Source organism: Sebastes fasciatus, chromosome 17, assembly GCF_043250625.1.
Source record: "Sebastes fasciatus isolate fSebFas1 chromosome 17, fSebFas1.pri, whole genome shotgun sequence".
NCBI lineage: Eukaryota > Metazoa > Chordata > Actinopteri > Perciformes > Sebastidae > Sebastes > Sebastes fasciatus.
In genome coordinates, this window is record NC_133811.1 from 21433190 (window position 1) to 21456565 (window position 23376).

A 23376-nucleotide genomic window follows, 5' to 3' on the forward strand; every position below is an offset into this window, starting at 1 on the left:
TCCTCTTTGAACTTGAACCCTTTCAGTGTTTTCAGTTCATGAAAGCCAATTATAACTTTTTGGTCACCTAAAAATGTTGTACTTAGCTCCACCCTCTCATGTCACTGCTGGTTGCAAAAAAAATAGATGGCGACGGCCAAAATGCTGAACTCGAGGCTTCAAAACGGCAGTCTGCAAACCAATGGGTGACGTCATGGTGACTACGTCCACTTCTTATATACAGTCTATGTTCTCGCCCTCTCTGTGACACCAGGCTTTTCATCCTGCCTTCAACTTTGGCCATTTTGAACAACTCTAAACTTTTACATGGTGCACATTACTAAATACATTTGTTTACTTGAAGATGACAGGATGCATAATGCACAAACAAAATATTGGGTGGCGTCATGGATGTGTGGTGAAAGGGGCCCACAGCTAATTTTTGCTCAGGGCCCCCGTGCAGGTTAATCCGGCCATGGATCGGACCACAAATGCCTGCTTTATTGCTCTTTAACAGCATTTATATACAGTACACATTTTGAGCTTGATAGATCATTAACCATAGTCAACAACAGCAGCTTAAAAGATAATCGGTGCAGAATTTGTATCAATAAATTTCTATTTTTATGCTATACTTTGAAGTTGATGCCGGTAAATAAATATCTTTGTGACTTTTTTTCTTTTTATGGTTATTTCTGTATGAGCGGCAGTTAACGACTACTAAACTGTGACATACTGCATATGTAGTTTATGGGTCTCAAATGAAATACTGGTGTCAAACACACCCTGCAGATTGAAGATGTAAACTGACAGCTGTGGTCTGACTGATCCTCTGCAGGATGTTGCAGCAATGGTGATACATGCAAAGTTACTCAAGGTGATCTAAGAAGACCAATTAACTGATGAAGAGGAGGTGTTAACTGTCAGCTACCTCCTCCTCCTCCTCCTCCTCCTCCTGTATAGGTGACTGTGCTGCAATATCACCTGCAGCAGCAGCAGCAGCAGCATCAGCAGCTCTGTGTTGCCGCTGCTCTGACTCCAAATGCATTTGCAGGAAAAAAAAAAAACTCACTCAGGTCATCTCTCTTCATTTCATAGCCTATAACATCGGTTATTTCAGATGTCATCCCTCCCAATCCCCTTTGACAGGCATGCGCCATCTCCATCCCGATTGTTGGGTGAAAAAGTGGGCATGTTCAGGATCTCATATGTGGCTTCACTTTCTCTCTCAACTCCCTCCTTTTCTCTCCGAGTCTCCGAGTCGTCCGGACAGCAGCAGTCCCAACAACTCCCCTCCTCACTCCTCTCTCCTTCATAATATACCTGCAGAGCATCCAGAGCCTGCAGAGCATCCAGAGTCGCTTTTCTTTCCCCACAAACAGGACGAGACAGTCGCACTGCAGCAAGCTGAGTGGAGCTGACAGAGAAGACTTTTTACATCCATCCATCCTGCATCATCAGCTGCAATGCTGCTGAGAAGAAACCGGTAGGGGTTAATTTATTTTTGTTTTATTCGTGCCTTTGTGTGTTAATGATACACAGTTGATGTGGTCTATAAGTTCTTTTTAAACGTGATGTTAAATGATGGTGCAATTAAAGAAAATGACCCTGTTTACCAGTTTAATTGATTTACAGTAAGTTGCTGTCCTCAGAGGAGGTCCTGAAATTATGGCCATGCAGTATTTCATTTTCTCTCCAGAAAAATGTCATTTTTGTGCAAATGACGCACTTATAAGTATAACTTTCTTCTTTCTTTTTGGTTGTCTTGCACACCATGACTGTGTTTTAGAAGATCATGCAGCTGGTTGACATGTTTCTTAAAGTGCATTGCCTCCTTATGCTCAGTCATAATCATGACGCTAATTTTGATGCTTTTTCACACAGGTGAGCATGTAAATGTCCATGAAACAGAATGAAAAGCTGTGTCAGCATTGACTTACTGTCCTCTGCATTTATAGAGAGCAACTCCTTATTTATTTTTTATTTAAATGCTATTTTCTCTGGGAGTAATGCAGCTGAAGTAGTTAATTTTCTCTCCAGAAAAATGTCATTTTTGTGGAACTGACGCACCTATAAGTATAACTTTCTTCTTTCTTTTTGGTTTTTCTTGCACACTTTGAACCCCCCCACTGTGTTTTAGAAGAGCATGCAGCTGATTGACATGTTTCTTAAGTGCTTTTTTTGCCTGCTCATGCTCAGTCCCCATGATTATTACATAATAATTATGAGGCTAATGTGATGTTTTTTCACACAGGTGAGCTTTGAAATGTCCATGAAACAGAATATAAAGCTGTGTCAGCACTGACACATTTATAGAAAGCAACTCCCTTATTTATTTTTTTATTTAAATGCTATTTTCTCTGGGAGTAAAGCAAGGCAAGGCAAGGCAGCTTTATTTGTATAGCACAATTCAACAACAGGGCAATTCAAAGTGCTTTACATAAACATTCAAGAACATTGCGACAAAGTGCAAAAGAACAGTAAGACATAATTAAAACAGTTATAAAAACATTAAAGATTAGAAAATAAAAACAGCTGAAATGTTGATGCTGTTTTTCCCTGCGGGAGACACAAGAAGCCAGCTTTTTTTTTGTCTTAAGTGCACATTTAGCCTCTTGTGTTCATCGTCTCCACCTCAGGGTCCAGGTATAGACTTCATTAATGGATTGGTGGAGATGTAGTAAAAGAGAGACTTTTTAAGGATTCCTCTCTCTCTCTCTTTTATTTGATGGTTCAGTGGCTCTCTGGTTTGATGTTAGTCAGCAAAACAAACTAAAAAACACTGACATTGTAATTTCTGATCAACATGTAGCCATAGATCACCTAATCATTTATAATATTCAACCCATCTGTGGCAAAATTCCACATCATTAAAGCTTGAATTTGTTGGTCTAGTGCTGTCACTAATATCAGGTAATAAAAGCAGATGCTCAGTTAATGTCTCTTGATTATATGATGTAAATGTTGTCATAGCCTCAGACGTAGATAGATAGATAGATAGATAGATAGATAGATAGTAACTTTATTGATCCCGAGGGATATTCAAGTGTCCAGCATCACAGTTCCATAGTGCAAAACATGTTAGTAAAAAGGCAGTAAAAAAGTTAGTAGTACAAAGTACAAAAAAATATACCAGATATAAAAAGACCTGTCTGAAGAGAAGCTTTCACACAATTTTATAAACGCTCTGAAATTCAGTAGATATTTTATAAATTGTCTGTGAAGGTGTGGCACATGTTGCACAGCAGCAAGAGAAAGGAAACCTATACTGCTACAGGGAGTGTGGATGAAGTTGTTGGAGGAATAATTAAAGCCGGGTTTTAAGCTTCTGAATCGCTGCCCACATCTTCAGCTTTTCAGTGACTCGATTTTTCGACAATAAATTATAAAGTGAAAACAAAATAGCAATTAATTCAGCCTGATCGTCAGGCAAAAAACGAGGTAGGGCAACACAGTAAAATTGTTGTTTCTTAGAGTGTATGCAGAATAATTCTATGATTGCAATTACATAATTACAAGTCTGTGTTGGAGCTGAAGTTGAAGAAGTTTATACAAGTATATTTTGTGTCCCCAAAAGAGGATCCAGATTATACCTGTTATTTTACTCATACAGGTTATTCTGAGGTCCAAGATCGAACATGTAATATACTGTGGATGTGGAGTTTAAAAAATTCCCTAATATAAACTGGAGTCAGGCAAATTATTTCCTTATAAATAGTTAGTTAATCATCCTAGAATAAATGCCCTGGTCAACCATGTAAGGTAGCCAATGATTGAACGCTCGTGTCTGAATAGTTGACCTCAAATTAAAGAGTTCTTGATAGGAAAATGCAGTTTAGTAGTTCATTTATTGCCCCCGTTCTGCTCAATTTATGTTTTTTGCGTGGTTTATAATGGGCCTGCCACGCATGGGCGGTGGTCAGTCCACGGATTTGCTGAGTCAGGTCTGAGATCAGGTGTTTGTTTGATCCTCCGACTCGTTCCCGGGCACGTTGGGTGGTGAATCGTCTACTGAGTGGGTGGCTTTTCCAAGTTGGTCAGCTTGTTGGGAGACAGACAGTCGGTTTATTGAAGATGTCTGAAGATTTGGGTGGTGGGACGAGTCCTTTGAGCGAGTGCAACTCGTCGGATGTGTGGAGGTGTTACGTTTGATGGTGCGGAGAGTCGGAGGAGTGGTGTTGAGTGTCAGACAAGGGGTGGCTTACTTTGCTCTGAAGTAGACAATGTTCAGTGTAAAACAGCTGTACAACATCTGGAGCTGTGGGATGTTTCTGAACTGAAGATGTAATTCATGGGGGATTTTTTCTGGGCCTTTTCTGGTGCTTGGTTACCAGGCGAATGTCATCTGCATAGATGAATTTGGAAGAAATGGTTTGTGGTGTTTCATTCGTACAGAGGTCAGTTAGGCTAGAAGCAAGAACTGATCATCGTGGGAGTTATTCTGTCCTCTTTATACACTTTTAATCTATCCAAGGTGAATTCTTAACATCCGTTTGTCGACCAGAGACCGTTACACACATAGACTTAGATAAACAGGAATAAAAATAAGAAATGCTGTAATTTGCCAGTTATTTGTCAAATTATAATAAAGACAAATATTATTTTGGTCAGAGTAGAATAATAAAAAGACATGACACTGATTTGGTTGGGGCAAGGTTGCACAAATGATGTGTGAAGTGTTGCATTAGTTTAGCCACTTCTGCAAACCTTTGATTTTAGATTAGAAGATTTCTGCTAAGTATCAACAGTGGATAAAATGGAGGAGAATAACGAGAGTCTGTGAGATGACTGTCACATTTTAAATGTAAGAATGCAAGCATCAGAAAGAGGGAAAAATCCGTGCCAAAGTTCTATCTAAACTACGACGGCATATTAAGGTCATTGTAGGTAAAAATAAATAAATATTACGGAGCCGGGGGAGGGGGGAAATATTCCAAGAAAAAACTCAGAATTTCCGAGATTAAAGTTGTAAATTTACAAGAAATAAAACTTGTAAACTTTGCCTCACTCAGAGGTCATCTTTACCATAATAACACTACTTTAGCGAAATTCAAATGTGGCTGGTGTTACCACGGTTTTGCACTCCACCATTTTTTTAATATAGTTTTATCTACAGTATAGTTTTTTCTTGTAAATTTCCGACTTTAAAATCTCGCAAATTTGCGAGTTTTTTCTTGTAAATTTGCCACTTGAATCTCAGAAAATATCCGAGATTTTTTCTCGGAATTTCTTTTCTTGGAATATTACCCTGCTCCTACCCTCTGATTATTTTTTTAATCTACAATGGCCTCAATACACCATCGTACTAAACTGCCCATATATGTATAAATTAACTTTGTTATTACAGTTCAGATAAGACAAAAGTTATGAATTAGGTGTCTTCTTAAAGAAAGTTGGAGCTTTTGTTTAAGTAATTTACGTTGTATTTAATTCCTATTGTATATTCAGGCTGTTGTCATACACCGTTACACCGTGCATGTAACAAGCGGAATTTGACATGTGTTGCTGGACATTTGTAGGAAAACGAACGAACGAAAAAGGGGGAATAACTTTTTCGTAAGATATCAAAGGAACTGCTGCAGTTTGAACTCCAACTCAATCGTACCATGTAACCACGATCTTGAGTCAATAAATCTAAAATGTAAAAAAAAAGTTGGAGATGATGAGAGGAATGAAGCCGCAACACTCATGTGGTGAACAGAAACTTATACTAGAGTGGATTTCTACCTTTGAAACCCAGTGACTGTGCATTTTTGGAGATCCCGACTGTATTTAATCATAGACTCATTAGCCAGTCCCAGCTCAGCGCTCCACAGAGCTTACATCAGTCAACCCGATGTCTCGGTATGTTTGACCTGGCTGAACTGAGATCAGGAGATATTTTCCTGCTCGCCGGTGGAGACGGGGTTTGCCTGAGTTGACCTTGATGCAGACACAGCAGAGTACTGCAGAGGCCACCCGCAAGATGTAGTGAGCAAGCTTTAGCTGTCAGTGCAGCACCGACGGGGATCCCAGCCTCTGACTTCATGTTCCTTGTTCACCATTACATTTAAATTTATAGCTGACACTGTTAAAGATTTGCTGTAATGTGGTTTTGACTGATGTCAGTCTTCCTTTGCTTACTTGTATATCTCCGCAGGAGGAGGAGACTGGATTAGTTGTGCTTGTGAATAATGCATCAGCTGCAGTCTCTAGACCTGTAAATGCAGTGGGTGGCATTGATTTTTAGCTTGACTTGTCTTCATTGTTACTCTCATTAAAAAGAGCAGCGTTGCAGAGTGCCTGGTGACGGACGAGGCCAAAGACTTTGTGATCCAAAAAAGTCACTGAACAATTAGCAGCAACCGGGATTTTCTCCTCTGTCATCAATTTGAATCATGCACACACTCACACACAAGCCCACTCTCACAGCAGCGATACCATTTGAAACAGTGTCTTAATGTGGCCTTTTGTACGAAGCCTGCTCCAGAAACGATTCTTAGTGGTTTCAAACTTCCTTTTCCATCTTTGAAAAGAATCGAGGGGAAAGAAAAGAGAAAAAGCGAGCGAGTGTGCCAGTGCCCCCGTCCTTTAATTTTCCTCGGAGGCCTTTTGTAAGGGAGTCGGCCTGAAGTGAAAGCACAGTGTGCAGCTGTCCTCCTGGCCCACTGCTCGCTTTTTGTGAGACGCTTTCTCGTCAAGAATACTAATAGTGATACCAGCCCTGTGGAGTCCTCCCAGCTGGCTGAGGAAACAGACAACAATTATTCTGCCATCAAAGAGGGTCATTTAATGTAACACAAGTTAGCGAGCTGTGTTGGTGCTGATGTGGTTGATACACAGATGCAGAAAAGCTCATCAATGCTTGTTTAACTTTTAACTTTTGGCTCACTTCTGACCGTGATAATATTTATAAATTTGTCATTATTTACTAGAATCTTCACCTTGAGAACATGTAAACTATGTGTATGTCTGTATGAGACGTATGCTAGTTATTCAATTTTCATTTTGACAGAAATGAATGGGGCTGACACACTGACACGCACACACAGTACCCCGTCTGTGCATAGCTAGGAGCTTTATTTTAGGGAGTTTTGTTTGTCGGTGGCATCAGCTACAGTCAAACAATCTGGGACTTCTTTAAGAGTTAAAGAGCTTCTCTGTCCTAAAAAAATGCTTGCATAAGTACTACTGTATACTGCTACTACTACATATCAGAAGGAAATATTTGACTTTTTACTCCACTACATTTATTTCACCCTATAGCTAAAAGTGACCTTTCAGATCAAGATTTTATGCACGAAACAAATGACAATTTTGTAAAATATAAACCACCTTAAAGTAAATAAAGTAGTCATAATTAGCTCTGCGTCAACCAACTATACTGAAGTACTTCTTTCATGTTAATGCATAAATGATAATGATCCAATGATATATTGATATAACTCTGACAGTCACTCTGCATAATGAACACTTTTACTTTTGATACTTAAAGTACATGTTGTTGCACTTTTACTAAATTTCAATGCAGGACTTTTACTTAACTTAACTTAAGAAAATTATCTTAATACTTCTTCCACCACTGCCTATAGGGCTGCATTTTAATTATCAATTGAGATGCTTTTTCATAAATTGATTTAAAAATGTCATAAAATAGGGAAAACTATCCCTCACAATTTCCTAATGTAAAGTTAATATGGCTTGTTTTGCAAAGATGTTCAGTTTACAATCATAAACGACCAAGAAAACCTGCAAATATTCACATTTGAAAAGCTGGAACCTGTGAATATTGCTTAAAAAAAGGACCTTGCTGCCAATTGTTTTCTATCTTGAATCGATTACCAGGAAAGTAATTTGGAGACAAAGCGCTGCTTTTTTAGTGACGAATGAACATTTGCAGCTTCAGGAGGTTGTGTGAGGTCACTGTGAGCGCCATGCCATGCCTGTTGGGTTAATAACAGGGCCAGACTGGTGACGGGGTGCTGGCAGGATGCCGCCGGGCTGAGACGCCGTGTCATTAGCTCCCGGAGGTGATGAATGGCTTGTGGTCGGGAGCTCCCAGATTCCCTTTGAAAACCAGAGAAGTTGCTCTTTTATACTAGTTTATAGCTTTGAGATATATTTTTCAATATCTTATGGGACTTGTGTGTTAGTGTTTTACATTATTGTTCAATATGTACACACAGCTGCCAGTTTCTAAGTTAAATCCTCTCTTTATATTAAGTTTTTGTTGAAAATGTTTGGGAGAGGTGTCGAATCAACTTTATATTCAGTTTGGAGGCTTTAGTCTCATTTCATTGCATTATACTGAGAGGTTTTTTGGGGGATTTTATTTCACAAGATGTGTCAGTTTATTCTATTTTTAGGGTGCCTTAACATCGGGCCAGAGACAAACGGATGGAAACTAGACTCGTGGTCTATTTTTGGCTCATTTTACAGTTCTTTTTTCTGTTGATCAATGAGCATTGTCCCTGTCAAATATGCTAATAAAATAAATAAAAAATGTTCCACTCCATTTATATCAGTGAGAGTAGACTAAATATAAAACACATGTTAGTATAATTCTAATGCTATTTGTTATCTTTACCCAGTATGCACATTGCAAGTATAAGTTTCATTTTTATTTTCCACCAGACTTTAGTTCAGACTTAAATATCTCAACAACTATGGGACGGACTGTCCATACATTCATGGTCCCAAGAGGATACATTTAATGACTTTGGTGATCCCTTGACTTTTCATCTTTAGTGAGTTTTTTGAGTGAAATATCTCAACGCTATTGGATTGATTGTCAAGATGTTTTGCTCCCCTGAGTGCTAAACTGGTGGTTAGCATGGTAACATTAGTATTTAGTATTTATCTCAAAGCACTACTGTGCCTACGTTCCTCCTCACAGATCTGCTAGCATGGCTGTAGAAGTTAGGATGTATTATCTACTCCCAAAGGCAGATTTTATGGTGAACTTGTTGCTTTATAAGATATATTGTTCAATCTTCTCCTAAGATAAGCCTACGGTCTAAATCCCTCCTTTTTTTTATAGGTGCTTTATGCTTTATGGTCCTTTTTACATAAGCCCACATAAAGCTTTTTTTTTCTTTCTTTTTTTTTCTTAAAGGAACAGCCTGTAACATTTCAGGGGATCTATTAGCAGAAATTTAATATAATATTCACAACTATGTTTTCATTATTGTATAATCATCTGAAACTAACAATCGTTGTGTTTTCGTTAGCTTAGAATGAGCCCTTCATATCTACATAGGGAGCGGGTCCTCTTCACGGAGTCCGCCATATTTCTACAGTAGCCTAGAACGGGCAAACCAAACACTGGCTCTAGAGAGAGCCTTTCACGTTTTTACGTTACCCGAAGGCCATCGTAGTTCTCCGACACGCTTGTGAAACTGCGGTAACGTCAGGCGCAGAGTGCAAAACCGTGGTACCGCCAGCTGCCGTCTGACTTCTGTTGCTCCTACAGTAGTGTTATTGTGTTAAGGACGGCCACTGAGCGAGGCGAACGACGTTACCATAGTTTTGCACTAGGCGGCTCACGTTACCGCAGTCTTGGAAAGTGAGGAGTGAGGGGAGGGGTACTCAGTTGGTTGCAATCTGCAACCACACCACTAGATACCGCCAAATCCCTCACACTGTACCTTTATAGTAATAAATGGCTAAAAGTCAGAGCATTACAGTGTAACCTTGAGTCTCTCTCCTCACTCAGCTGCATATCAATACATGTGCACAGCTAAAACCATTGTAGGTGGATGCTGTAGCACAATGGTGTACAGGTTGTGACCTTTAATATTACATGAGATCAGTTTGGTTTGATTAGTGGAGCTGACTCAACACAATATGTGACTTCCAGTATCAGAAATCGCTCTGCCTCTTAAAGGTTAAACGTGTGTGAAATTGGAAACTGGGAAGGAGAAATAATCTGTCATTTTTGTGTCCTTTTTTTCCCCCCGAGTTTATGACAGGAAGGCTTCATTAATCTTTATGTTTCATATTTTGTCTGATAATAATAATAATCATCATCTTGTGTTTTCCTCTTTATCTCCATAGACATGTCCAAATACTTCCACTTCTCATTGCAGTCTGCCGCCTCACTCTGGCCTTCCCCACACAAACTCCATCTGCATTTGGTACGTCTGCATTTTCCCATTATTACCTCTTACTTTCAGTATCCATTCAGTTATAAGCAAAGAGTACAAAGGTGAGTTTAAAAGTAAGATCAGCAAATTCACAGAGCCGCACTGTTCTTCACGCTCTCTGTCAGATGATGTCCGGCAGCTCCAGGTGAACATCCCTCAATCCGGTCCAGTTTCCGCCCCGCTGGGCAGCTCCATCTCCATCCCCTGCTTGGTGTCTCTGTCCTCTTCCTCCCCCGTTATACCGCGGGTCAAGTGGACCGTGGTGTCCGGCGGGGTAGAGACGCAGATCTTGGTGGCGCGGGGTCAAAGGGTGAAGGTCAACGAGGCGTACCGAGACCGCGCTGCATGGCTCAACTACACTTCCTCCCCTGATGATCTATCACTGTGGTTGGGAGATTTACGCTCCAGTGACTCGGGTCACTATCGCTGCGAGGTGCAGCAGGGCCTGGAGGACGCCAGCGACCTCGTTCAACTCAAGGTCAAAGGTAACAAAATGAAAAACGTGGCTGCTTTGATTGTAATCTTCCTGTTACAAAACATCTGATTAATTTAATTATATTGAGTGGCAAATACAAAAATCAACATTTATTGGTAATATACTGTTGTTCAAGGGGCGATTTGTATAATCTGAATATAAATATGTGCTTATGTGTGTGTGTTAAGGTGTTGTATTCCAATACAGAGACGCTTTGGGCCGCTATGCGTTTTCCTTCCGTCAGGCCCGGAGTGCTTGTGAGGCCATCGGGGCACAAATTGCGACTCCTGACCAGCTGCTGGCAGCTTATTATGACGGCTACGAGCAGTGTGATGCAGGCTGGCTGGCAGACCAGTCCGTCAGGTATCTCATCATTTCTGCATCTGCACTTCATTGTTTAGTGAAAAATGTTCTAGATGTATTTCTAAAGACTTTATTCACATTTCCCCAAAATTCAACCTGAAATGTGTATCTTCAGGAAAGTATACAGGATCTCCGCTAGAATTTACGACAAGTTTACAAAGTTTATAAGGTTGAATTTTACATGACAAATGTTGTTTCCATTCTTGCAGGTACCCAATCCAAGTGCCCCGTGAAGGTTGTTATGGAGACATGGATGGCCAACCAGGCGTGAGAAACTATGGGACAATGCATCCAGATGATCTATTTGATGTTTACTGTTATGTGGAGGAAACTGAGGGTATGAATAATAATACATATTTCTATAACTAAAGCCCAATCCATACTTGATCTTTTGGGCCAATTCTGATTCAGAGAGCTAAAAAAACTAAAATAATAATATATCGTGTGAGAAATGTAAACATTTTAAATATGTTGTGTTTGTAGGGGAGGTGTATCATGACTCCATCCCGCAGCAGTTGTCATTTAATGAAGCGCGGTCATACTGCAGAGCAGAAGGAGCCGAGCTGGCTACAACAGCAGAGCTTTACTTGGCATGGAGTGAAGGTCTGGACCGCTGCAGCCCTGGCTGGCTGTCTGATGGCAGTGTGCGTTACCCCATCATAGACCCTAGAGAGCGTTGCGGAGGACCTCAGCCAGGCGTCAAAACCGTCTACCGCTTCAGCAACCAAACTGGCTTCCCAGAGCCATCCAGCCTTCATGATGTGTATTGTTTCAAAGGTGAGTATTAAAGTTTGTGTGTGTCAAAAATGCATTGGATACGCATGCAAAAATGGACATTCAGATATATGTAAATGTTAGGTGTTTACAGTGTATATGTATGTTAAATTGTAAGGATGTGGACAAAATATTTGAATTAAAGGTTCAAATAGATTATATATATTACTTGAATCAAATTTGTAATCACTTATCTGTCCTTTACAGGTAGTAGAGATACTCCCACCGACTCTGTGATGGACTTCGTGGCCACAGAGCCTGCGGACAATGGACAAGATGTTGTTATTCTTATGGAAAAAGCTGAAGAGCTGCAACTGAACCAACATGCAGAACAGGTGGAGCTCAAAGCTCAAAGGGTGCTTGAATCTTTTCCCTTTTTCTCTTCCACTGAGCAAAACCTGGTTGACACGCACCCAACAGTTCTATCAGACACAACAGAGTCTCCTCTCAACACCACGCCTACATTGGACGTCCTCCAGGCATTGAATGAAACTTCATCTCCCACAGAAATGAGCTCCCAGCATCCCACAGTACTGCTGAACAGCACTATCAGCACCACAGAAACCTACGATTCCACACAAAACACAACATTACTGCTCAGTGTTTACAATGAGACAGATTCCCCTAACAACTTGAACTTCACCTTTCAGCAGTCTGAGAATGAAAGCACCACAGCGTTTCCCGAATCATCATATGAACCTCTGACACATAACCAGACAGTTCCCGAAACACATCCCGAAGAGGATACACCTGAGACGCCAAAGGATTCTCAAGAAATACAAGAAACCAGCTTACATTTTGACAGATCACAAGCCAATTACAGTGAGACAGACAGCAATCATACTCAAGAGGAGAGTTTCTGGGAGGTGACCTCTATGACCCTTGACCCCGTGGTTGAGATGAAGCTGGAGGAGGCAGCAGGAGAAGATCATATGCAGGTGTTTCTCTCAACTCAGGCCTCAAAAGAAGAAGACACACCAGCACAAAGTACAAAATCTACCATCATGGAGCTAACATCATTGTGGACCAATCTAGATGGGTCTGGAGATATTTCTCAAGGTATGCCGAGCATTTTAAATGTGCGTTTATAAGTCTTACAAAAGAACACATCAATAACTTGGATGAATCATTCATATATTATATATTGGGAAATGCGCTTATTCACATCCTTGCCAAGAGTAAGATGAGAAAATTGATATCACTCTTGTGTCTGTATGGTAGAGTGGTATTGGTCTTTTCATCGTCTTGGTAAGGAAGCAAATAAGGGTATTTCCCAAAATTTGAAACTCTTTCCTTGATAGATGTATTTACAACTCTAAAAATGTGTTATTCTCTTTTCTAGAGAGTGACCTTGACATCGAAGTAATCAGCTTCATCCCCACATCAGATTCTTCCACATCTGGCTTCACCACTCGCACGTCACTTTCTGCTTCGGCTAGCATTGCTCCCACTGAGCCTCGGACGTCACTCCCCGATCCGACTCTCTCATCTGGGTCACGCCATTCTGACAAACTGGGCTTGGATATCCTCTCCACAGCACCACAGTTGTGGGAGTCCTCCATTTCTAGACAGGAGGGAAGTACAAGCTTAGAAATTGAAGACACAGTCACTCTGGAAAGTGAAGACAAACAAGTGCACCCGACAAAGTCTGAAGACATCCTCGTTTCTGGAGTAGGTTTAACTACCACTGAGTCTCCAGACGTGTCAAACACCTCCCTGCTGCCTACTGATTCCTCCACAGCACGGTATCGAACATCTGGTTACAGAGTGTATTTGGATACTACGACCACTGGGTATGAAGAGGCAAGTGGACAGGAAGCTGCTACAGTTATTGGTACCCTGGAAGAAGACGTTAAAGTTACTCCAACCATTGATGAGGATGTTAAAGTTAGCCGAATCATTGAAGAGGAAAATAAAGTTAACCCAACTCTTGAAGAGGGAGTTACAGTGACCCCAACCCTTGAGGAAGAAATTAAAGTTTCCCCAACTCTTGAAGAGAAAGCTCAAGTATCCTTTTCACTTGAAGAAGAAGCTAGTGTTGCCCCAACCCTTGAAGAAGAAGCTAGCGTTGCACCAATCCTTGAAGAAGAAGCTAGCATTGCCCCAACACTTGAAGAAGAAGCTAGTGTTGCCCTAACCTTTGAAGAAGAAGCTAGCGTTGCCCCAGCCCTTGTCCTTGAAGAATCTAGCGTTGCCCCAACCCTTGTCCTTGAAGAATCTAGCGTTGCCCCAACCCTTGAAGAAGAATCTAGCATTGCCCCAACCCATGAAGAAGAATCTAGCATTGCCCTAACCCTTGAAGAAGAAGCTAGCGTTGCCCCAGCCCTTGAAGAAGAAGCTAATATTACGACAACCCTTGAAGAAAAAGCTAGCGTTGCCCCATACCTTGAGGAAGAAGCTAGTGTTGCCCCAACCTTTGAAGAAGAAGCTAGCGTTGCCCCAGCCCTTGTCCTTGAAGAATCTAGCGTTGCCCCAACCCTTGAAGAAGAATCTAGCATTGCCCCAACCCGTGAAGAAGAATCTAGCATTGCCCCAACCCGTGAAGAAGAAGCTAGCGTTGCCCCAGCACTTGAAGAAGAAGCTACCGTTGTCCCATTCCTTGAAGAAGAAGCTAATATTACCACAACCCTTGAAGAAGAAGCTAATATTACCACAACCCTTGAAGAAGAAGCTAGCATTGCCTCTACCCTTGAAGAAGAATCTAGCATTGCCCCAACCCTTGCCCTTGAAGAAGAAGCTACCATTGCCCCATTCCTTGAAAAAGAAGCTAACCTTGCCCCAGTCCTTGAAAAAGAAGTTGACATTTTCCCAACTCTTGAAGAAGAATCTAGCGCTGCCCCAACCCTTGAAGAAGAAACAAATATTGCCCCAACTCTTGCCCTTGAAGAAGAAGCTACCTTTGCCCCAATCCTTGAAAAAGAAGCAAACGTTGCCCCAGTCCTTGAAAAAGAAGTTAACGTTTTCCCAACTCTTGAAGAAGAATCTAGCGTTTTCCCAACCCTTGAAGAAGAAGCTAGCGTTACCCCAACCCTTGAAGAAGAAGCTAACATTTCCCCAACCCTTGAGGAGAACTTTACCGTCTTTCCTTGGGAGTGGGCTCTGCTGACCACCACAACAGGACCCCAAGAGTCTCTGAACGATCTAGAGTTCAGCAGAACAAACTCCCCCATCACCTCCACAGCATCTCCAGATTCCTCCTCAAGTACAAAACCAGCTGCTGCTACCACAAAGACGACCACCACCACCATCACGACCGCCACGCACTGGTCCAGACGCACCTGGAGCCCGACCACCTCGGGACCAAATGTTGTCCGCAAGACGGCCGAGCCCCGGAAGGTGACGGCCTTCATACCACCAGTGGATCAAGGTCTGGTGGATGTTGAGTTTAGTCTCACCCAGCCGCCCACCCTGCTTATCTTGCCCAATGAGAGGGCAGCTGTAGGCGGTACAGGGAAAACTTCAGGTAATGTTAAAGCCACTCTCATCAGCCTAACCGTCCTCCTCTTGCTACTCGACGCAATGATGCACTAAAATCCCCCGATCTGTCCCCAACTTGGCTTTGCTCCATTTTCTGTAAAACACCTCCCCTCCTTTTTCAAATGACTTCCCACGTTTGTTTCACTTGTTGTCTCAGAAAGCCCACTCACCCTTCTGACTCCTCCCGCTTCACCTCCTCACTTACCCCCTTGTGACCTCCCACCTCCCCTCCAAGATACTCACACTGGAACAGCTCCCATTTGACATTTGTCAACAGCCCAGTCTTGCTGTGCATGATGTTTTCCTCCTCATCCAAAGATTGACTTCTGTGAAGTACTGTAATATACCGGTATGTTTATGAATGAGTGTCTCAGTGCTTCTTCTACAATGATTTTCTGCAAGAGTGATGGGGATAGCGTTGGTAAACCTTTTCTCAATATCTTCATCAGTGGATTTTATTTCTAAATAATACATCTCTGCACCAAACAAGTGCAAATTATTCTCTCCACCATCACTTTCTTCAGTGTCTTTTGCAGTAATCTGGAAGTAACTTGATAAAGGGACTTTTCTCTGGAATGTAACAGCTATTATGTTGAATGCAACAGCAATAGTGATTTTATTTGTTTTATTTAAGTTATGAATTTAATCCATAACTTCACATCAAGTGTTAAAACCCAGATTTTTTAGACTTCTCTTGCTATTATAGACAGTCTAGTACCAAAAGCACAGAGTGTTATTATGTTTATAAGCACAAATATTGTTCAGTGTTCATTTGTTATAAGTGGTAGCATTTAGCAATATGTTTTTTAAATCTCCTTTATGGGTCATTAATGTTTCATACTGAAGTCATTCTATTGTTTAATCATGATCTTCCAAGATTTGTACAGTATTGTTTTTAGTTGTAAGAATGATAAAAATCAACTAATCTCTGTTTGCTCGACTCACCCTAAGTTGATAAATCTGTTATTTTGTTTTCCTTCAGTCTCAAATGTTTTACTTTTCTGTAAAATTAATTGTTCCTACTACTAAAAATGGCAGCTGCAGAGTGGTGCGTAGTATGGAAGCCAATGTCTGCCAAGAAAATCTAAAAAAAAAAAAAAACATGAAAATTTAGACATGATGAAATCTCAAGGTAAGTAACATTTTTTTTTGACTTAATGATTCAAAATTATGACTCACTTTCTCATAATTTTGACTAAGTGTCTCATCATTTTGATTTATCATGAGTATTTTTTATTTTATTTTGCACAAATTGTCATCTTTTTTTTTTTTTTCTGCAGAAATTGGCTTCCGTAGGATTTGGCATGACAACAAGACGTGGCAATATTATTTATATGGCACATCTCATTGCAGGAAAACTCAATGTGCTTTACATTAAAGTGCATACAGCAACTTAAAATGATGCACAAACAAACTAGAGTGGTTCTGCATGCGGCTCCATCCATCTTTACAGATGCTTTCAGAGTTCTGCATCACAAAACAGATTTTCTTTTCACCGGCAACTTTCTTATCAACTGTCTTATCAAGTCCTTGACACGTTCCAGTCAGTCATATTTGTGGTGATAGTTGACCCCTCCCTGTGCAACAGTTTCACTCAGCACATTTGCATTGACATTTAGGACATGGTATCTAGAAATATGAGAGTTATGTCTATTAACAAATAGAGGACAGAAGAGGTCATATTTTTTAAAAAGATGGTTCAAAATGGAAGTACGGGATATACAGTAGCAGCTGATTGAGTAATTTGTAATGTATTTTCATTTAATGGGGACAAACTATTTTATTGTATTCTACATGGTGGTGATGCTGTATTTCATATTGATCCATATTTGCTGCATGATCTCACATTTAAACACAAAACCTTCTTTTTTACAATCAGCATGCTACTAATCATGCAAAAAAAAAAAGCATCCACATAAATATTCTTTTATTGAGACAAGCTTTCCCACAGAGACCTTTTTTTTAAGCGTCAGAAAGCTCGCATCAGTAAATTAATATTGCACAGATGCAGCATGCAGATGCTTTTGCTATTTGTTCCACATTTAATCTCAGCCTCCATTAAGCCTTAATTTGGTGGGCAGTGCTGATTTTATATATAGGACTATTCATGGTGATAAAAGACTGGAGACTCTGCAGTTAAAGACAGTGGGAAAGCCACCACTCATTCAGTAATTGAAATGACTAACCTCACATAATCACCAGCAGGAATTTATTGTCTCGTGCTGTTTGATGAAAACGACACAAACACATGGAAAGCATTCAGGCTTTTCCCAGAAATGGCTGAGAATTGAACTAAGGTCCTTGGTGCTGTGCAAACGAGAAAACATAAAAAATCAAAGTAGAGATGCCAACATGGGTCATAGCACAAGGTTTAAATTTGTTTATACTTAACCCCGTTGTGTATTTTTAAGCAGTTTTTCTTTGAGCACACATGATTCTCATTTGACTTGTTATTACTTTCCACTCACACACACAGTGACCTTAAGAGAAGTATGTGAGTGTTTAGTATAATGAGAGACACCACAGAGCTCTTGTTTATGGGGTGTAAAAGGAAGCAAATGAACCAGATCCACTTGTAAAATGTTTAATTTCAGTTTGGACACACATGCCTCCATTTTGCCTTCTTTTTACAAATTTAGAGACTTAAACTGAAACTCCAAACCCTCTTTTAATACTTTTTCCAAACTACTAGGCTTTTTTTGGTAACAATTACTTTTTGACAGGGAAAATTTACCCGTAGCCAAGAGATATTTCCATTTACCAGTGTAACATCCAATTTTCCAAATAGGTCAACGCCAAAACTTCAATCTAGCATATAAATGTACAAGTTTTATGGGTAATTTCATCATGTGAAGTGACTAACTGACAGATTTCTGTTATATTTTCCCCAAAATGACTTCATGAACTCCACTACCTAATTTGCAATTAAGGGTTTTTATTCAACATAGTTTAGAAATTGTGAATAACGGTCCTGTGCAAGCATTTTTTAAAGCATGGAAGAGGAGATCCAAGTGTGAAACAAATGCACAAAGGTTATTTGAGTGACGGAGTAGCCTACTGAATGTGAATCACAGAGAATTTATGACAGGAAAACCAGTGTCTTTATCACTACTTGTATGTCCCATAACATGTTTGACATAGCCTACTCTGATATCTAATGACCAAAACAGACAGCATGCTTTGGTAGAGAGTAGCTATCAAAACAGATCACAACAAGGTCTGGTAGCTATTGTATGTAAATGTGTCTTTGCATTTGGATTTGGAGTTTTTTTTAAGTGTAATGTTAGCACCTTAAACCCAACAAACGATAGTCAGTGTAATGTACTGGGTCGAATGCAGCTCCAAACTTCTGCAAATCAAACTCAAACTTTGTGGATAGAGCCCTGGTTATAAGGGAAACGTGGTGTGGTTTTAGGTGACCTGCCCCTTTATGTCTTTTTATTACCCAGTCACACAGTGTAAACACTTTACAAAAGTACCATTTGAAAGGTTATATTAATGAAAAGTGTAAGAAGAAGAAGAAGACAGAAAAAAAGGTCTCAGATGTCAGAGACCCACCAAAGAAGACAGAAGACATGAGGAGTTTGACCTCATATGACACTAAGAAGTTTGTTCTCTGCTGCCATCTGTTGGCTCAGGTGGCAACTGGCTCCTGGTGCATCAGCAATGTCCTTTTAGTGGCAATATTATTATTATATTTGCACATATTCCTCTGTAAATGTGTATAATTCACTGGTATACATGCACGGTTGCAATAAGTGCATCCTCGAACTTTAATCTTTATTTCTCGAATCTTTTGATGCAGCAAATCCACTTTTATCCCGACATTTATACTTGAATTACAATAATAGATGATAGAATACTTGAATAAAGAGATATACAGAGTGTGGGCTGTGTTCTCATGTAGTCTCAGCAGCAGAATAACCTGATTAGGGCCCTCTGTTTTGTTTCAGATGCCTGTGTGAAAGACCCCTGTCTCAATGGAGGCACCTGTACTGACCGAGACGGGCAGATTCAATGTCTCTGTCTGCCAACATACGGAGGAGACCTCTGTCAGACCGGTGAGCTCTCTGCCTTTTTGCAGTGGAAATTGTTTTTATTCATGTCTGTCAACAAAGTTGTGAATCTGTTTCATTGAAAACAAGGTAAATATAAGGGGACTTCCCACAATGCAGCATAAAACTGTTTTCAAAGACTCTCGGTTGTCCTGTCTCCTCCTCTGGGATGTTTTCAGACCTGGAGCGATGTGAAACAGGTTGGGATAAGTTCCACGGTTTCTGCTACCGACACTTCAGCCAGCGTCTGAGCTGGGAGGTCGCCGAGCAGCACTGTCGCACGCAGGGAGCTCATCTGGTGTCCATCATAACCCCTGAGGAACAGAGTTACATCAACGGTAGGTTCAACATGATGGTTTGTCCCATATGAGTGATTTATTTGACTTGTTGTGTCCTGAGGACTGAATTAATATAATTGCCTCATTGCCCTCACCAGACAACTACAAAGAATACCAGTGGACCGGTTTGAATGATAAGACCATTGAGGATGATTTCCGCTGGTCTGATGGCAACCCACTGGTGAGGATATTAGAAACCACGAGTGTGACTGAGCATATACTAAACAAATCCATTTTCATGTGTGAGCACCAGACATTACACAGTGCATCACAGGAGAGAAACATTGATGTCCGAATTATATTATTATTGAAAAGAAATTGAGACCTTTAAAGGGGAATTCCCTGATTTTACCCCTCAATATCTGTTTACTAGTTATGAGAAGTAGCCCAATAGTCAGCCTTGAAAACAGTTGCATGACTTCTTCTGAGGCTCTAGAGGAGCTTTGTCAAGTGTCTTTTGTTAGTCCCCCAAAATTGAAAAACAGTCAACCATTTTGGGGAATATACTTGTTTACTTTCAGAGTTAGATGAGAAGATCGATATCACTTTCAGCCTCGAGAGTGATATCGATCTTCTCATCTAACTCTCGGCAAGAAAGTGAAATGATGTTCTCCTTTGAATTTAATACTATATATATTAGTGTAATGTTGATACTCACTTTGATACCAGCATTTCTAGTTTTTATAGGCTTTGAGAGAACCTGAAGCCAGGCTAAGTGATAATTTAATACCATTTTTATGATCTTTATGATCACATTTTAGGCTACAATGATGAATTAATTCCAAAGTTGTGCTACTTTTATATGATACAACCTCATAAAAAAAAAAGAGAAATAAGTGGAAAGAACAATATTATTAATTTGGATGCAGTTTACTTCTCCATGTTCTGGTTAAAAACAAATTCACCCATGTCTCTTCTCTCCTTGCATACAGCTGTATGAGAACTGGTACAGAGGGCAGCCAGACAGCTATTTCCTGTCTGGTGAAGACTGTGTAGTGATGGTGTGGCATGATGATGGACGCTGGAGTGACGTACCCTGCAACTATCACCTTGCATACACCTGCAAGAAAGGCACCTGTGAGTAAATTAGACATATAGAGCTCCTCATTTAATGGTTTCAACTCCCTCATGTGGTTGCATTGGGCTGTTACACCATCATACATCAGCCCCAATGAGGACCTATAACTTGACTCAACTCTTCCAACAGCCTCATGTGGTCCACCACCCAAGGTCAGAAACTCATCCATCTTTGGAAAGGCTCGACAGAGATATGAGACCAACGCAGTTGTGCGTTATCACTGCACCAAGGGTTTCCAGCAGAGACTAAATCCCCTGATCAGGTGTCTGTCTGGAGGCAGGTGGGAGAAGCCCCAGGTCCTGTGCATCCCTGGTAAGATAAGAGATTATCATAACCCTTAAAATCACCTTCATGACTTTGAGTCTGTCTCAGCTGTCATTTAAACATTTTCCCATTCAAAGGATCAGGTGATATTCTAGACGTTTTTCTAATATGTCAAAAAATCCTATGAAAAGTCCAAAACTAACAATGACTGTATATTTTGACATTATTATCTGTGTATCCAAAGTCTTTTGTATCTTATTCCTCTGTGCCATAAAGCTCCACTTTTGTCCAAAAACTATAAAAAAGTACATCAGCGAGTCACACCTTTACACTGAGTAACATTGTATTTCATTACCATGCACATGAGCACTGAAGTTCACTTTGACTCAATCCAACACACACACCGTCCTGCTGCTGATAATACGCAGTCAAACATTTGCATCTTTATTTACTGGAAAAATTTCACAACCCACCTACAGACCGGACCAATATATGTTTCAATACTTATATTAATAATAATAATAAAGCCAGAATAATGATGTGCAATAAATAATTCGTATCATTTATGCCATCCTTCATTTCTCTGAACATATTGAGTATGTGACAAATAAAATCTCTGAATCTTGAATGGCGTATTAATCTGCCGATAAAACTAGTCCCTAACAAATGAACTACTGTATTTACTGCTGTTTGAGTAACATTTGCTAAAAACCACAGTGCCCAGCTGTATTAAGAAATAGCATTTTTCGTTAAAGAGGACCTATTATGCTCATTTTCAGGTGCATACCTGTGTATTTTGGGTTTACTAGACCCCCCAACCGAACCAAACTCTAGGTACTATGCAAATGTGTTACTTGGTGGCATCACCACGTTACGGAATTAAAGGCGGGACTTCAATCAAGCGTTTCAGGAAGTTTAGGAGCAGTGTTTCTGTGGGGAAAGTAACTCCCTTTGGCGTGGACTGTGGGCTTTGTAACTCTGCAGACATTTTACATGCACAAAAAAACTATATAATACACTAAAGTAAAGGGAAAAGGCATGATAGATCCTCTTTAAATTTCTAAAGATTTAGAAAAGCATGGGGGATGAGTGCCACAGACAGGGGAGTCTGAAAGTGTTGAGAGACAGACTAACATATTTTTGGTTTTGGTCTTGTTGACAAAAAGAAAAATGGAGAATAACTGTTGAACATTTCTTTTGAATTACTTTTCAGAGGCCGGAGGTCCAACCCAACGCCCTGAAGTGACATCACAAGACGAGTTTGAAGCCACTAAAGACACACCGCAGTTCTGGGACATCAAGTTTTAAAAGTCAGCCATGCTTTCCTTCCTTGTCTTCCTCTCTTAAATTCTGCTGTTGTAACATGACAAGGTGCCAAGAATCAAATGCTTTTTACCAATGAACGCTCACACAAAATGAAAAAAAATGAACCACAGATAAAAACACAAACTGAAGCTTCCTCTCAGCCAAGAAGCCTGAGTGCACAGACAGGCTTTGTTTTCTATTAATGGAGTTACACATTCCTACTTTTTGATGTCCTTTAGAATATTTTTTACTGTATTTTGGTTTAATGTAGTGATAGCAGAGCGAAAAAAGACGTTAAAGTAAATGTGTGAACTCAGCTCCAAATCTACATTACAGTAAGAACGGTTCTCGTTGTGGTTTTTGTTATGTCAGGAACCTTTTTATAAAATGGTGCTAATGTCTTTAAAACCAGAGATTTTTGTTTCCCCTGCTTTCTCAAAGAATTTAACGACTCCAAAGCACAAAGTCAATCTTAACAAATACTCAATAAGTACTGTACATATATTCGTTTTCACACCTGTGATCACTGCTGTCAGCATTCTTCTGAGAGAAACCTTTGATCTTCCAGCAGACGCAGTTTTGTTCGTCAGCTTTATGTTGTAATAAAGTTTTGTAGAACAGAGCAAAGAATAAATCGTTCTCTTATTTTACCCTTAGCACTGTGTGTGGGCTTCATTTCATGTTAAATCCAGCACTCAGACTGACAACACAGCAGGAACACCCTTTGGATTTCTATTTTCTTTTACTGATGGAAGGAAACGTCTATAGTATATGGTCTACGTGTTAACAGAAAAGCAGTAGAAATATCACTTATGGATTATGTGGCCTCAGTACTTTTGGTCACCGAGCAGCACTGATGTGGATCTGTGATTATAACATACACTAAACCAGTGGTGGAATGTAACTAAGTACATTTAGTCAAGTACTGTAGGCCAACTTAAGTACAATTTTGAGGTACTTAACTTGAGTATTTCTATTTTGCTACTTTACACTTCTACTCCACTACATTTCAGATGGAAATAATATTGTACTTTGCACTCCATTACATTTATCTGACAGCAGATAAAGATTTTGTACATCAAACATATGATCAGTTTCTAAATTATGCATTGTTATAGATGAAACTACCCAACATACACAATTG

General features: G+C 40.1%; 1 protein-coding gene across 8 annotated transcripts; it reads left to right on the forward strand.

Annotated features, from left to right (window-relative positions):
* Positions 1 to 1178: 1178 nt before the first annotated feature.
* LOC141754494 (brevican core protein-like) lies at positions 1179 to 22888 on the forward strand. 8 transcript variants are annotated; one of them, XM_074613584.1, is made up of 16 exons: positions 1179 to 1465; positions 10015 to 10094; positions 10229 to 10588; positions 10767 to 10941; positions 11151 to 11278; positions 11425 to 11718; positions 11923 to 12774; positions 13058 to 14340; positions 14401 to 14487; positions 14518 to 15178; positions 19146 to 19253; positions 19427 to 19585; positions 19684 to 19766; positions 20518 to 20662; positions 20793 to 20975; positions 22141 to 22888. In XM_074613584.1, exons 1-16 carry the CDS (start codon positions 1446 to 1448, stop codon positions 22233 to 22235), a joined length of 4713 nt encoding a protein of 1570 aa, XP_074469685.1. In that variant the 5' UTR covers positions 1179 to 1445; the 3' UTR covers positions 22236 to 22888. The 8 variants fall into 8 exon arrangements, with proteins under 8 accessions (XP_074469685.1, XP_074469688.1, XP_074469682.1 ...); XM_074613587.1 differs by having other exon boundaries at positions 14674 to 15178; XM_074613581.1 differs by having other exon boundaries at positions 13058 to 14487.
* The last annotated feature ends 488 nt before the right edge of the window (positions 22889 to 23376 follow it).